Below are 14,171 nucleotides of genomic sequence, written 5' to 3' on the forward strand. Positions count from 1 at the left end.
GTGTGGTGGATACGCGGGAATACGCTTCCCTCCCAGAAGGCTTACGGTTTCCACGTTTGGCCAAGTGAAGGCTGGGCTGCTCGCAGAGTCCGGGCCCAGGTCCGGCGCCGTCTGGGCAGGGCTTCTGCCCGGGCCGCCGCGCTCCAGCCTCCGGCCCTTGGCTTTCTCAGGGCAAAGGGCGTCTGGGGAGCACAGGGGGCGCGCGGAGAGAACTGCCTCTCCTCTCCAGTCCTCGACCTAACACTCCCGGAGGCTTAAAGAAACAGTAACCAGCCTTCAAGCAAGGGTCCTTGGAATCTGTCCCCGGCCACCTTTGAGGTCTGATTTCCTGCTGTCCCTCGACTGGCTGCCGCCGCCCCGCGCGCACACAGGTCTCACACCTTGCCCTCCGACGCCCCGGTCCATGCTGGTGCCCACGCGGGTCCCCGGGCCCAGCCGCTCCACGTTCGCAGCTCGAGCTCACCCCAGACTCCGTGCCCACCGCCTGGTCGCCGGGCCCTGCTCCCTGCACCCCCAGACTCAGCCCTCGCCCACTCCTGTGCCCCCAGATCCGCCTGTCTGCCCTGCGCCACTCCAAGGTGAGCAGGCCCTGGGCTCCGCAGACAGGGCTCAGTGAAACTGTGAGTGATAGAAAGGGATGGGGTAGCGGGAAGGACACGAGGCACAGAGGAAGGGGAGCCCTAGGCAGCCGGACCTGCTGCAGTCCTCCCCACCGCTGCTCCCTCCAGATCCACACGCAGGAGGGAGGTCCAGGCCCAGGCCCTGCCCTGCTCATAAAGGACAAAGGGACCTGAGTAGGGGCAGGCACACACACGCCACACACCATACACACCATAACACACACACCGTACTATACACACACACACGCCACACACACACCACAGACCACACACACACCATACGCACACACGCCACACACTACATACACACAACTATAAACACACACCACACACTACACACACACCACATGCACACACACACACCATACACACACACCACATACCATACACACACACGCCACACACCATATACACACAATACACACACACTCCACACACTATACACACACCATACACACACACCACACACACCACACACGCACACACACTGTACACACACACACACGCTACACACCATACACACACAAATATACACACACACCACACACTACATACACACACCATGCACACACAACACACCATACACATACACCACACCATACACACACACCCCATATAGCCCCCACACACGCCACACACCATACACACACACAACACACCATATACACACACCACACACCACATACACACAACTATGCACACACACCACACACTATACACATACACCATACGCACCACACACGCCACACATGCACACACACGCTGTACACACACACACACGCTACACATCATACACACAAATATACACACACCACACACTACATACACACACCATACACACACAACACACACAACACACCATACACATACTCCATATAGTCCCCCCACACAAGACACACCATACACACACACACACCACTCCATACACACACAACACGCCATATACACACAACACACCATATACACACACATGCCACACACCATACAACACACCATACACACACAACACACAATATACACACACGCCACACACCATATGCTCACACCATACACACACAACACACTATACACACACACGCCACACACCACATACACACCCCACACATGCCACACACCATACACATACAAACACGCCATACACGCACACTAGACACACACATGCCACACACCATACACCCCCAAACACGCCACACAGCATACACACACAACAGACACACCACACTCCATACATACAAACACACCATACACACAACACACTACACACACATGCCACACACTATACACCCCTCACGCGCACCACACACCATACAGACTTACACACTACAAACACACACTCACGCATCCATACACACATCACACACACACAACCTCATACACACACACCACACATACCCATACACACCCACACACCCACACACTGCTCCGTCCTCCCCGCACAACTTGCTCAGAGAAGCCTCCGGAAGCCGCCCAGACCTCTCCCGCCCCAAGGGGCCCTTCAGCTGATTCCATCCCACGATCGTGATCTTCTCCACGTGTGAATGCTAACGGACAATAACAGCCCCTCTGCTCGGACCTTATTAATATTGCTTGAAGTAATGCAAAAAACTTGAGATCCTATTGAGAAGAAAACTAATTTCAATAACAAAACTTTAGATTAGCAATGGGTGTTAGTTTCCTGCTAGATGTCATAGTTTATTTGATCATTCAAACTTCTAAAATGCTCTAGAAAAATCGCCTCCGTTAAAACATTGTAGCATAAATACTCTAGCTTGCCTCGAAATATTTTAAAGCTTCCCTGTGTCTGTGGACTCGCAGGTCATGTGCGCGCGGCGGGGGAAGGCAGCCCCTCACTGCGGGGCTCCGGGGCGCGGGCTGGGCAGGGCCCGGAGAAGGGCGCCTGGGGCTGCCACGGGGCTGCATTTCCCGGGGGCTAGGTGACGCCGCTGTCCACACTGCCCGCCAGCGCGGAAGCCACCGTTCACAGCCGGCTACCCACTGCTGGGAATGTGGCTGGCACACGGGGGACCTGGATTATTAATGTTTTTCGACCTTAATTTTAATGTGTGATAAACGTCTAGTCACCGTTTCAGACAGTGCAAATCATAGGAGCGAAGACCACAAAAACTCCGGATTCCGGGCCAACCGGGAAACACTTTGGGCACGGAGGCCTCTGCCAAGTCTTCCTTCTCCAGCAGCATGGGCCATACACCTAACTATTCTCAGGTAAACATGGAAATGCTAATCGCATCTGCCTCACTCCTGCCAGGCGGTGGCTGCTCCGAATTTTCCACCACCCGGTGCGCTTGGCCAACGCTTCTGGGGCATTTGCGCTCAAGGCCAGAGAGCGTGCAGGAGATGAGACCATTAGTTTCGGCCTGCTGAAGGGACCACCGTCCGAGCTGAAATGAGCAGAGCGGGTCACTTGGCTCACTTTTCCCCGCTGGCCAGGAGGGGAGGGATGCCTGCAGCGGCACTGTGGCCCCGACTCGGGACTCTGGTGTCCGGAAGCGCGGTGGTGGGTGCAGGCTGGCTGCGCACTAGGGAGGACCTGGGGCTGAGCGCAGCCTCCCTGGCTCTGAGCAACCTCAAGGCCGCGCAGACCTGCCAAGCGGCTGGGGAACACTCTGCAGACATGAAGCACTTTGTCTTCCCTGAACGTGCTTCGGTGAATCCGGGGCTTTAACCGGGCTCTAGAATGCCCTCCTGTCAGTCTTCCCCTCGATGCACGAGGCCACGGCGCCACCTCGTGGACATTATTTTCAGTCCCCATGGCTGAATAGCGCGCATAGCTAGCTTCCTGTTGCATGCTTGATATATATTCTATCCATGAAAATAGGGAGAGGCCAGGAGGTTTGGCACTTGGACATTATCGATGGGTTAATTGCCAAGTGATCATTTTTACCTGTTTCATTTATCTCATCTGTGAAGGGCGATAAAGATACTACCAAATGTTAGGTTGTTATGTAGTTTAAATGGGTTTATATTTCTGAAGCTCTGGTTCCTGTCTCACTAGGACGAGGATGTCTGCAGCCTTTGTGGGGTCAGGACCTAAGAAAGCAAATACGTGCTGGAGATGGTCCATTTGCAAAGGGTGATGTGGTCCTGTGTCTGTGTGAGATGTGTGCCCGAGAGTCCAAAGCATGGCCTGGCCAGACGGAACTGCCTGCAGTGGCTGCAGACTGATGGCCTTCTCAACAGGCCCAGAATATGTCTGGTCACGTTTTCAAACCAAATATGCAAGAAATGTGTGTTGAAATGTCCTTATTTGTATGCTGCAAGTACAATTTTAGCAAAACTAAATCTGACTCTTTATTAAACTGGCAGAAACCTAAGCACAGAACATGTCTGTGAACCAGACATTCTCTGGATCTCTTTCCAAGTCCCTCATACTAGGGTCTGGGTGGTGAGATGGCCTCGTTTAGGAAAAGGAGACCCCATTCATTCCATTATGGTTTATTCATTCACAAGCACACATAAGTTCCTCCTGAGTGCCCAGTGCCGGGATGACAAGGAGTATATGGAATTACATAGGACACATGTATGATACATGATTGAGACATATATGTCCAAAAGACGCTCTGCGGGGAACACAGAACTTCAGCTGGGAAGTCAAAGGCAGTGGGGCCACAGCAGGCTGGTGCAAAGTCTCTGTCTTCAGTGACTGAGGACATGAGGGATGGTGTGGGCGCGTGCCTGTGGGGAGATGGGCGGGACCAGACAGAGGAAAGGGCAGTGGTGTCCCAGGCAGGCTCCATGTCTCCAACCTTGGGAGCAAGGCTCAATTCAAGTTAAATCAGGACAAGGGGGCTCTGTGAGGCATGTCCCAAAGCAAAAAAAAGAAAAAAGAAAAAATCGAAGTGACTACAAATCTTGAGATGAGTAACTGTTATGTATGGTTTTTAATGGACTGGCTAATTGGATCTCATGTAGCAAAATGGGCAGAAACTTCATGTTCATTTTTATATATAAGGTGCCAGAGAGGAAGTAATAGATAGTCTCTACTCTCACTGTTGATGGAAGTGAAACTGGTACTATTTTTCTAGAGAACAGTTTGAAAATTTGTATTAATATCAAAAATTTATGTTTTGTCCAATTCCTGGGATTTGTTCAAAGGATATACGTAGGTGCTTGGACCAGAATGTTATCACAGAGAAAAAAAATAGATGTATCATGAATTTTTTTACAGAAATCATATAAACACAGGATAACCACATGATGGGATGTGCTATATCACAAAGTTTCAAAACAATGTTGAATGACATGGGAAAATGTCTTCAATGCTGTATATTTTAAAATTGTGAAGCTATTCACAAAAGTTTTCAGTGAATGAGGCCATTCAAAAACTACAGGAGACTATCTGCGCATACACACAGACATACACATATGTATTCATAAATGTCTATAGGCAGAGACACATAAACATGATACACACCAAAATATTAACATTGATTCTCTTTGGTCTTGGTGTTATCATAACCATATTCCACAATTTGTAATTTTCTATGTTTTACACATTTTTAAATCATATTTTGATTCTTGCCAATATAAAATGTGTTACCTTAAAAACTGCAAGTCAGCCAATACATCCGGTTTCATGAAAGAAGCTTTGAACTTGACACTTTGAACTTGACAACGTATAGCTATGCATGCTTGTACATATATACAAACACATCTCAGTGTCTAGTTCAAAACGTCCAGATATATATGTATCCAAGTTACCTATTAATGCTATTTGATATTGACTACCAATCATGAAGCAAAAATGTGACAATGCTGCCGCCAAGTGGCCGTTCAAGGAATATGTCTATTTACTAGCCGTTTTCTTTTTTTTTTTTTCTTTTTTTTATTATTATAAGAACGAAACAGACTCTGCAGCTAGCTATACTGCATTAGAAAAGAGAAAAACCAAAACCAACCAACCAGAAAAAAAAAAGACAGTGGCTCTAGGATATTAAAATATAATTTCCAAGGACTCATGACTACTAGATGACAGTCAGGACCTGAATTTAAGTCAGCCTAACTCCAAAGTCCACGATCTTTTCACTACATCATATTTCCCCAATTCATGAATTAAGCAGTGGTTTCCACTCATGGGGAAAATCTAAATGGAGTGTAAGCAATCATCAGAATATGTCTTCCTTAAAGTAAAAACAGCACAGAGGAATACATAGTGTGCAAAAGAGATGATGCAGAGCGGTATTCAGTGCATGACTGTCTAGTGTTATTTTACTCGGTGCAGTGTATCTACTACAATGTAAAAATGTCAACATTCTACAATGTTTGCCCAGATCTTTCTATTAAACAGGCACGGGCAAGTGACCTTGGGTGGAGCAGTGGCCGGGTTCTCTGAGCCAGGCAGAACCACGTGGTGCAGGCAGAGCCAGCCTTCTAGGGACTCCCTCCTTGCCTGTTGCAGTCACAAGAGCCTATGGGGGAGACTTGCTCTCCTGCCAGGGGCCCAAAGACCAGGGGGACATTCCCTAAGGTGACCCTCACTGTGTGTTATCACGTAAGTTGGCACTTTTAGAAGGTGCGGGAAGATGGCAGATGAAAGGGAGCCATTGCCTCCCAATTCACTTGGTTATTATCTCTATATGCTCTTTATAACTTACATAATGGTGTATGTATGTCAGATCTGGTGTGGTCTCTGAGACAGGTGGCCACCCTGTACTTCAGGCACTTATCTGGAGGGGACTATGGACCTGCTGCTATGCAATGACAACCAAAAGCTCTATCTCCCCTCACCCGAGAAAACAATTAAGGGACGGTCATCCATCTGGACCCTAGATGACCTCGGGCCAGTCCCTGGGTTCAGCTCCCCTAACCTCTCCAGCCCTGCAAAGGAAGGCGTGGCGGGGAGGAACTGCTCTGAGCTTCCTTGGAGTGACCTGACTGCCCTGCCTAATGCTGGAAGCCTAATTCTGGGCATGGTTCTGTAAAATGGCTCACTCCATTTGCTGAAAAATGGTCCTCAAAGAAATTGTTCAGTACTTTATAGGCAGCCTCTTGAGGACGCAACAGGAGATGTTTGCTGCTCTTTTTGGACTGATTCTGAGAAGCTACTGAATTTCACTTGTAAAATTCAGTGAATGCATGACCCACTCGTGGTAGGAAGTTCTTCAGAGCCAACATCATGGATAAGTTCCAGAAAAATGCCTCAGGCTCACTGCCAGACATTTGGGGAGCAAACAGCATACATTCCCTCAGCTTTTTTTGAATCTCTTATGTAAAGAATTCCAGCTCACTCAATTGTGTGTAACTCTGAATACTAATTTAAAGGAATTCGGAAACATGGCAGGGATTTCCCATTAAAAAATCTTATTCAATACGGTTAACCGTAATTTACTGTATATTTTCAAAAAGGTAGAAGAGAGGGTTTTGAATGTTTACAACACAAAGAAATGGTACATGTTTGAGGTGACAGATATGCTGATCACCCTGATTTGATCATTATACACTGAATACACGTATCAGTCTGTATTTCATCTAGATGTACAATTATTATGGGTCGACTAAAAATAAAAGGGAATTTAAAAATATATATATTTAAGTACAATAACCTGTATGGAGTCACTTCTAAGAAAATGGTAAGTGAACTCCTGCAAACATTTCTAGATGTTTGTCTCAGGTTAAAAGGGCATCATGGGGGCTGGGTGCAGTGGCTCACACCTGTAATCCCAGCACTTTGGGAGGCTGAGGCGGGTGGAGGCCGAGGCCGAAGTTAGGAGTTCAAGATCAGCCTGGCCAATATGGTGAAACCCCGTCTCTACTTTAAAAATACAAAAATTAGCTGGGCGTGGTGGCAAGCACCTGTAATCCCAGCTACTTGGGAAGCTGAGGCAGGAGAATCACTTGAATCCAGGAGGCAGAGGTTGCAATGAGCCGAGATCACGCCACTGCCCTCCAGCCTGGATGACAGAGCAAAACTCTGTCTCAAAAATAAATAAATAAATAAAAGGCATCACGGAGACCTAGTTTGTTCTACACTTTCATATTTTGTCTTTTTACTTAGGTCCAACATCTGAAAAAAAATTAAAGATACATTTTTATTTGAAAAATTTACCAAATTTTAATATTTCTTCCAATGTTTGGTATCATAAGTAATATAATAGACACTTTTGTGCATAAAGCTTATTCCATAGTCCTAATTATTTCCTTGAGATGGATACTATGTCGGAATGACTGGATCAAAGCATACCATCAGCTTTCCATGACTTGACAGTGTGGCGTCTTCCCAACCAGAAGGACCCTGGCACCGAAGTGCTCAACCACAGGGTGATTCGTGCTTTAGTGATTCCCGTTTCACCAGTAGTTTGCATAGTCATTTCACCAGCTTTGCTAAATCAATAGGTAAAACTGCTGTAGCATTCTAGCTATAGCTCTATCGCATTAAAATTCATAACACTTGGAAGTGGAACTATTTCCACTTTCCAAATGTTGTATATGACTGAAAAAGAAAACTCATTATCAACCTTGCAGCTCATTAGCAGACTCTTCCTCCGCACAAACAGCCACTAATTACCACTGGCAAGTCGCTCTTGTTCTCACCTCTCCTTGGCTCCCTTCTGGGCATGACACTCCCAAAAAGCCACTCTCAATCGAATGATGCCGTGTCCCTCGAATTTTCAAATGTGGTGGATTAAACAAGAACATTGCTCAGAACTGGGCTCAAATTCCTGCGACCTCCTCAGTAGCTGTGTGATCCTGGGCTGGTTACCAAACACCCCTAAGCCTTACTCTCTCGGTCCATTATGGTCACAGTGTCACCTGGCTGGCAGGGCTGTCTGAGGGCTGAAGGACGCTGTGTCTGTGAAGTTGCCTGCTATACAGACTCATTCGGCGGTGCTATTCCTGCCTCTTCCCCTTGCAAGGAATGACACTAACTCCCCATTCCATTCAGGCAACAATGCTTCAGAGGAGAGAGTGTGTCCCATTGTCTTCTAGAACTAAAACTGCATACCTTGGCTGGGCACGGTGGCTCACGCCTGTAATCCCAGCACTTTGGGAGGCCGAGGCCAATGGATCACCTGAGGTCAGGAGTTCAAGACCAGCCTGGCCAATGTAGTGAAACCCCCTCCCTACTAAAAATACAAAAATTAGCCGGGTGTGGTGGCACACGCCTGTAATCCCATCTACTTGGGAGGCTGAGGCAAAGAGAATTGCTCGAACCCAGGAGGCAGAGGTTGCAGTGAACCAAGATCGCGCCATTGTACTCCAGCCTGGGTGACAGAGTGAGACTCCGTCTCAAAAACAACAACAACAACAACAGCAAACTGCATATATGTGATACACCTTTCAGGCTTTGGACTCAAAGATTAAATTAAGATTAGATTTAATTAGGATGAGAATCAAGAACACTAGTCTGACGAGGACCAGGAGTGTACTTTCATTCCATGAGCAGAACACAAGCATCCCCACAGTAACCACATCCAGCATTCCTCCCAGCCCTACATGAACCCCTAGACATCCTCCAACACTTCGGCCTCTGTCTCCACACCTGCTGTCTACACACAGGGCTGAGACTGCACTCGCTTCTCTCCAAACCCTCCTTTTTCCATGGACTGATGGCCAAGGACTTATTCTCAACCCTTGAAATATTTCTCAGGTTTTCAACAAACCTCTCTGCATCAACAAGGTAACGTCCAAGGACACTGATGCTCAAAACTCACATCTCCATCTATGGCAAACACATTCAAGATCAATGCGAGGAAAGACAAAATGCCACGACGTGTGCTCTAGGCTCACTCATCACAGCTCCTGATTGGGCTGTTACCAGGACAGTCCTGCTGTCAAATAGATTTGGAACTGTGAGACAAGGTAACAAATGTGAGAGAAGCCATCTTTGCTCATTTCCACCTGCCAGCATCATTTCACAAAGCCCCTGATTGTGTCTCCAGAAAGATGCTTTGAAGCTCAAACAGGATAGAGCTCACGCCCGCCACATCTCTTGCCTGAGTCACTACATCCTTTTTTTTTTTTTTTTTTTTGAGACGGAGTCTTGCTCTGTCGCCCAGGCTGGAGTGCAGTGGCGCGATCTCAGCTCACTGCAAGCTCCGCCTCCTGGGTTCACGCCATTCTCCAGCCTCAGCCTCCCGAGTAGCTGGGACTGCAGGCACCACCACCATGCCCGGCTAATTTTTTGTATTTTTTTTAGTAGAGACGGGGTTTCACCATGTTAGCCAGGATGGTCTCGATCTCCTGACCTCGTGATCCTCCCGCCTCAGCCTCCCAAAGTGCTGGGATTACAGGCGTGAGCCACCGCGCCCGGCCCTGAGTCACTACATTCTTTACAAGATAAGAGCACCAGTCCCTGCCTTTTCCTACACAGAAGGTAGGGTCTAAGGGGGTTAGTGATTATGCCTCCACAAGCCATAAACAAATGTGCTCTTGCACCCAAGCTGTGATGAGATGTTGCACAGGCTGATTATCCACCACGTGTGCACAGCAGTGGGATGAAACACAGAGCCGTTAGTAAACCCTCTCCAAAGGGCAGCTCCCAGGCTACAGGCCTCAGTCTGCAGTCCCTTGTAAGACCTCTGAACAAAATTTAGTTTTTTAAAAGCTTGATTTTTCTTTCCCTTTAATCAACAGAACACAGTGTGTCAGAGTATTCACCAGAATATACACTAGGAAACACAGATCCTCCAAAGATGAGAGCATCAATATTAGTTTCCACTATGATTACTCTCTTAAATACAAAGTTTACCGTGAAAAATTGTAGCAAGATAGAGAAATTCCAATACCTACGTGAAAGGAATGTGCTTCCTTTTTTAAACTTGACTTTAATGCTGTTTTTTTCAATTTAAAAAATATTTTCTGAAGCCTACTTCCATAGGCCCACTTTGGAAACTTTGAAAAACTCTAAAGGAGCCTTTCTCATTGATCAATTTATTGATTTATCCAAGGCAATGAATAATTCAAAATTTTAAAAATGACTAACAGTCCATTTAAATGATAAATACTAAAACTTAACCTCGACATTGGAATGTTATCCAAGCATGTGAGAAATGGGTTTTTAAAACTTCCAAAGGCTACACAATTGCAACAAAAGAAAATTAAAAATTCCCTTCTTTTTTTTTTTCTTTTTTCGAGACAGGATCTCACTCTGTCACTCAGGCTGGAGCGCAGTGGTACAATCATGGCTCACCGCAACCTCAAACTCTTGGTCTCAAGCGATCCTCCCACCTCAGCCTCCCAAGTAGCTAGGACCACAGGTGCATGCCTCCTCGCCTGGGTGATTTTTTTTTTTTTTTTTGGTAGAAACAGGGTCTCGCTATGTTGCCCAGGCTAATCTCGAACTTCTGGCCTCAAGCAATCCTCCCACCTCAGCCTCCCAGAGTGTTGGGATTACAGGTGTACAGGGATGAGCCACCACACCCGGTCCTCCTTAGATGTTTAAATTTTATATAATAATTTTTCCCAATCTGACATTATCTGGGCCATGGTTCCAAACATGCTCTTGAGCTTGAACCGAATAAACGAGTCCAAATGACAAACGGCCACGGAACTATGGCAGCCCTGGGAAAGAACGTCCAAGAGCGCTGGTGTGGGCAGACGGCAAGGGGGATCCCCCAGCACAAACGCGCTGCCGTCTCAGACCTGTGGTCAGAACAGCTCGGTGGCGCGGCTCTTGAAGCAGGATGGGCAGCCGCGCCTGCCCCGCACGGTCCCCCGGCCCCGCCCGCCCCCGCCTGGCGCTCACCGCATGGTGTAGAGCAGGGTGCCGTCATCCTCCAGCCGCAGCAGCTTGTTGGGCGTGGTCATGTTGTGCGCGATGGACTTCTTCCCGTTGTGGAAGAACGTGTCTGGGGTCCAGATCTTGCTGGCAAGGAGGTTGTTGAGAGGCAGGCGCTGCATGGGTCCCTTAAATCGAAGCCTTTCATCTTTCCAGCTTTGTCGGAAAAACACGTCTATGGTGTACTCCTAGTGGAAAGGAAGGCACAAGGCAGTCAGAGGGCACGGGGCCTGGGCGGGGGTCTGCGGCGCGGAGTAAGAATTGTCTGCCCAGCCATGCCCCAGGACCTACCATTTCCGTGTCGGACACCGGGCCGAAGCTGGTGACGTAGATGTCGGTCCTCACCTGAGTGATGCGCTCTGAAACACAGACACAGGTCCCTCGGCTGCACCGACTCACCCTGCGCGTCTGTCACACCTTCGTGCTCTCAGTCCAGTAACCAGGGTCACCCTCTGCAACCGGGGGCTTTTGCAGTGCGTTGGGTAAATTTGGAGGACTTGACAATTACCAGATGAAATCGAGCTGCTCCCCACTATACCATGAAATGAAATTCCCATCATACAGAACACAGCTTGGCTCTCCTCCTCCTTCTGCTCCCTGGGGAGCAGTCCTGGAAAGACCAGGGCTGAGGCCTCGCCGTGGGGCCTTGGGGTTTTGCAAACACCTGAGCTTCCATTTCCTCCTCTGTAAACCTAGAACAATGATGCCAGCCTAGCAGCTCAGAGTCATGCCGTCGCCATAGAGAGGAGATTTAAAAAGCATCAGACAATTCAGGATGAGGGGAGCTGACTTTCCAATCAAAGCTGGAGGTCCTGGGTGGTCTCCGGGAAAGGATGTTGAGAATGTGCCCAGTGCGCCCTGAGACAGGAAGGAAGACCCACTTCTCCTTATGTAGCGTTTCGAATTGTTATTATAGAAAGCCCTATCATGGGAGACTGTGATTTCAAACAAAATTATTGGAAATAGGTTAAGTGATAAAAGTGGCTAATAATATTTGGGGGAAAACCTGTGTACTTCCCTGGGCACTACCAGGGCCCTGTAAGTCCCCGTAGTCATGAGTAGGAAGCAATTCAAAGTGCACTGCAGCCCACACCGAGTAAGTTCCAACTGCACTGTGGGCCTGCCTCTCCAGCAGCTCGCGGTGTGATGATCGTCTGTCTGCATGGCGTGCATCTGTGCGTGGGCAGGTGTCTGTGTGATGCTGTGTGTTGTATGATGCAGTGTGCCTGTCTCCTCACTGAGATGCCAGCCCCAGCAGGGTGGCCCGGGAGGCTTTCCATGGTATCCTCCTACTCTGCAGGACTGAAAGGCAGAGAGGATGAGAGAATACCACAAGCACTGATGGCAGCTTAGGGCTCCTCTAGATGCTCTGACCCTTCTGAGTGTGTTCAAGGGACTGGAATGCTGGGCACACAGGCCTAGGAACATAATTCAGAGGGCAGAGTAAGAGACTGTCAAAGAGCCTGTGCCCAAAAGGCAGAGTGGCAACTCATGCTTTAAGTGGATCTCCGTGTTAAAAATGCAAATACTAGGCGGGGCACTGTGGCTCACACCTGTAATCCCAGCATTTTGGGAGGCCAAGGTGGGTGGATTGCCTGCGGTCTGGAGTTTGAGACAGGCCTGGCCAACATGGTGAAACCCCATCTCTACTAAAAACACAAAAATTAGCCAGGCGTGGTGGTGTGCACCTGTAATCCCAGCTACTCCGGAGGCTGAGGCAGGAGAATCACTTAAACCTGGGAGGCAGAGGTTGCAGTGAGCCAAGATCATGCCATTGCACTCCAGCCTGGGCAACAAGAGCGAAACTCCATCTCAAAAAAAAAAAAAAAATGCAAATACTAGAGAACTAATTTTTTTCCTCCAAGAATGTATTCACTGGGAAGTGTCTACCTCACCTAACCCAACAAGTTCAGACTCCACATCTAAACTGTAGAGCCAAGGGGATTGCACATGCCTGGAAACTGCACACAATTCTTAGCACAACAATGAAGCTGTGCCAGGTGCACCCTACAAGAACAATCTACATCAGTTCCTTTTTATTGAATTCCATAAAGTCAAAGTAAATACTAGGACTATGGCCATAGTGAAGCATTAAATGCATAACCCATAAAAATATAAAGGATGACTGCATTCCACAGTGGATTTCTGAAAAGGACTTGCATAGATACAAGACTATGAGGTTGATTTTATATTATTATTTAACATAGGGTAATCTAAGCTTTAGTAACGCCTAAAAGCTGGTTCCTCCTTAAATTAACCAGACTAGACATTAAGATTATCTGGGAAGAGGGGATTTTGCAAAGATGCTTTGGGAAGACCACTTCCCCCAGCTTCTTCCGCCTAGAAATAACAAAGGATCTTGCGTCTAGAAAATAACAAAGGATGCATGATTCTTGGCAAGAGTGGAACAGCCATCATGCCAAAATCCTGGCAGGGAAGCTCTTTTAGGAATTGTTTGAATCAGCGCAAACACAAGCTTGAGACGAGATGTAAGCCCTTCCTGGATCCTTGCTGGGCTCAGCTGAGGAGAGCACACTCACCTCCCAGCCCGGGCCGAAGTCTGTTGTCGTAGCCATCCAAGAGCCCATCCAAGATCCTGGTAAATATCGTGATGTTGTCATTGGTCTCATCTTTCACTGAACTGGTTGGCATCTGTGAAAAGCTTTTAAAAAGAGAAACAAGAGGAAGCATTAAAACATATTATTTCTTACAAATTCTTCTCAAGATACAGAAACCAGGGAGTCACGTGGAGGCTTGTCTCCTGAGACGAGGATCTGAGAACACAGCTCCCACACTGCCTAGGGAATTGTTTGGCC

The 14,171-nt window shown here is 47.8% G+C and overlaps 1 protein-coding gene across 3 annotated transcripts in view; it reads right to left on the bottom strand.

Moving 5' to 3' along the window:
• Positions 1–14,171, bottom strand: part of GABRA5 (gamma-aminobutyric acid type A receptor subunit alpha5) — an 83,293-nt gene that overhangs the window by 55,134 nt on the left and 13,988 nt on the right. For all 3 annotated transcript variants that reach the window (XM_024232923.3, XM_024232922.3, XM_054531352.2), the window contains 3 exons: positions 13,896–14,017; positions 11,647–11,714; positions 11,323–11,543 (listed from right to left, as the gene is read on the bottom strand). In XM_024232923.3, coding sequence (XP_024088691.1) covers positions 11,323–11,543; positions 11,647–11,714; positions 13,896–14,017 — 411 coding nt within the window. The remainder of the gene's footprint in view (positions 1–11,322; positions 11,544–11,646; positions 11,715–13,895; positions 14,018–14,171) is intronic.

Source organism: Pongo abelii, chromosome 16 (genome assembly GCF_028885655.2).
Source record: "Pongo abelii isolate AG06213 chromosome 16, NHGRI_mPonAbe1-v2.0_pri, whole genome shotgun sequence".
Lineage (NCBI taxonomy): Eukaryota > Metazoa > Chordata > Mammalia > Primates > Hominidae > Pongo > Pongo abelii.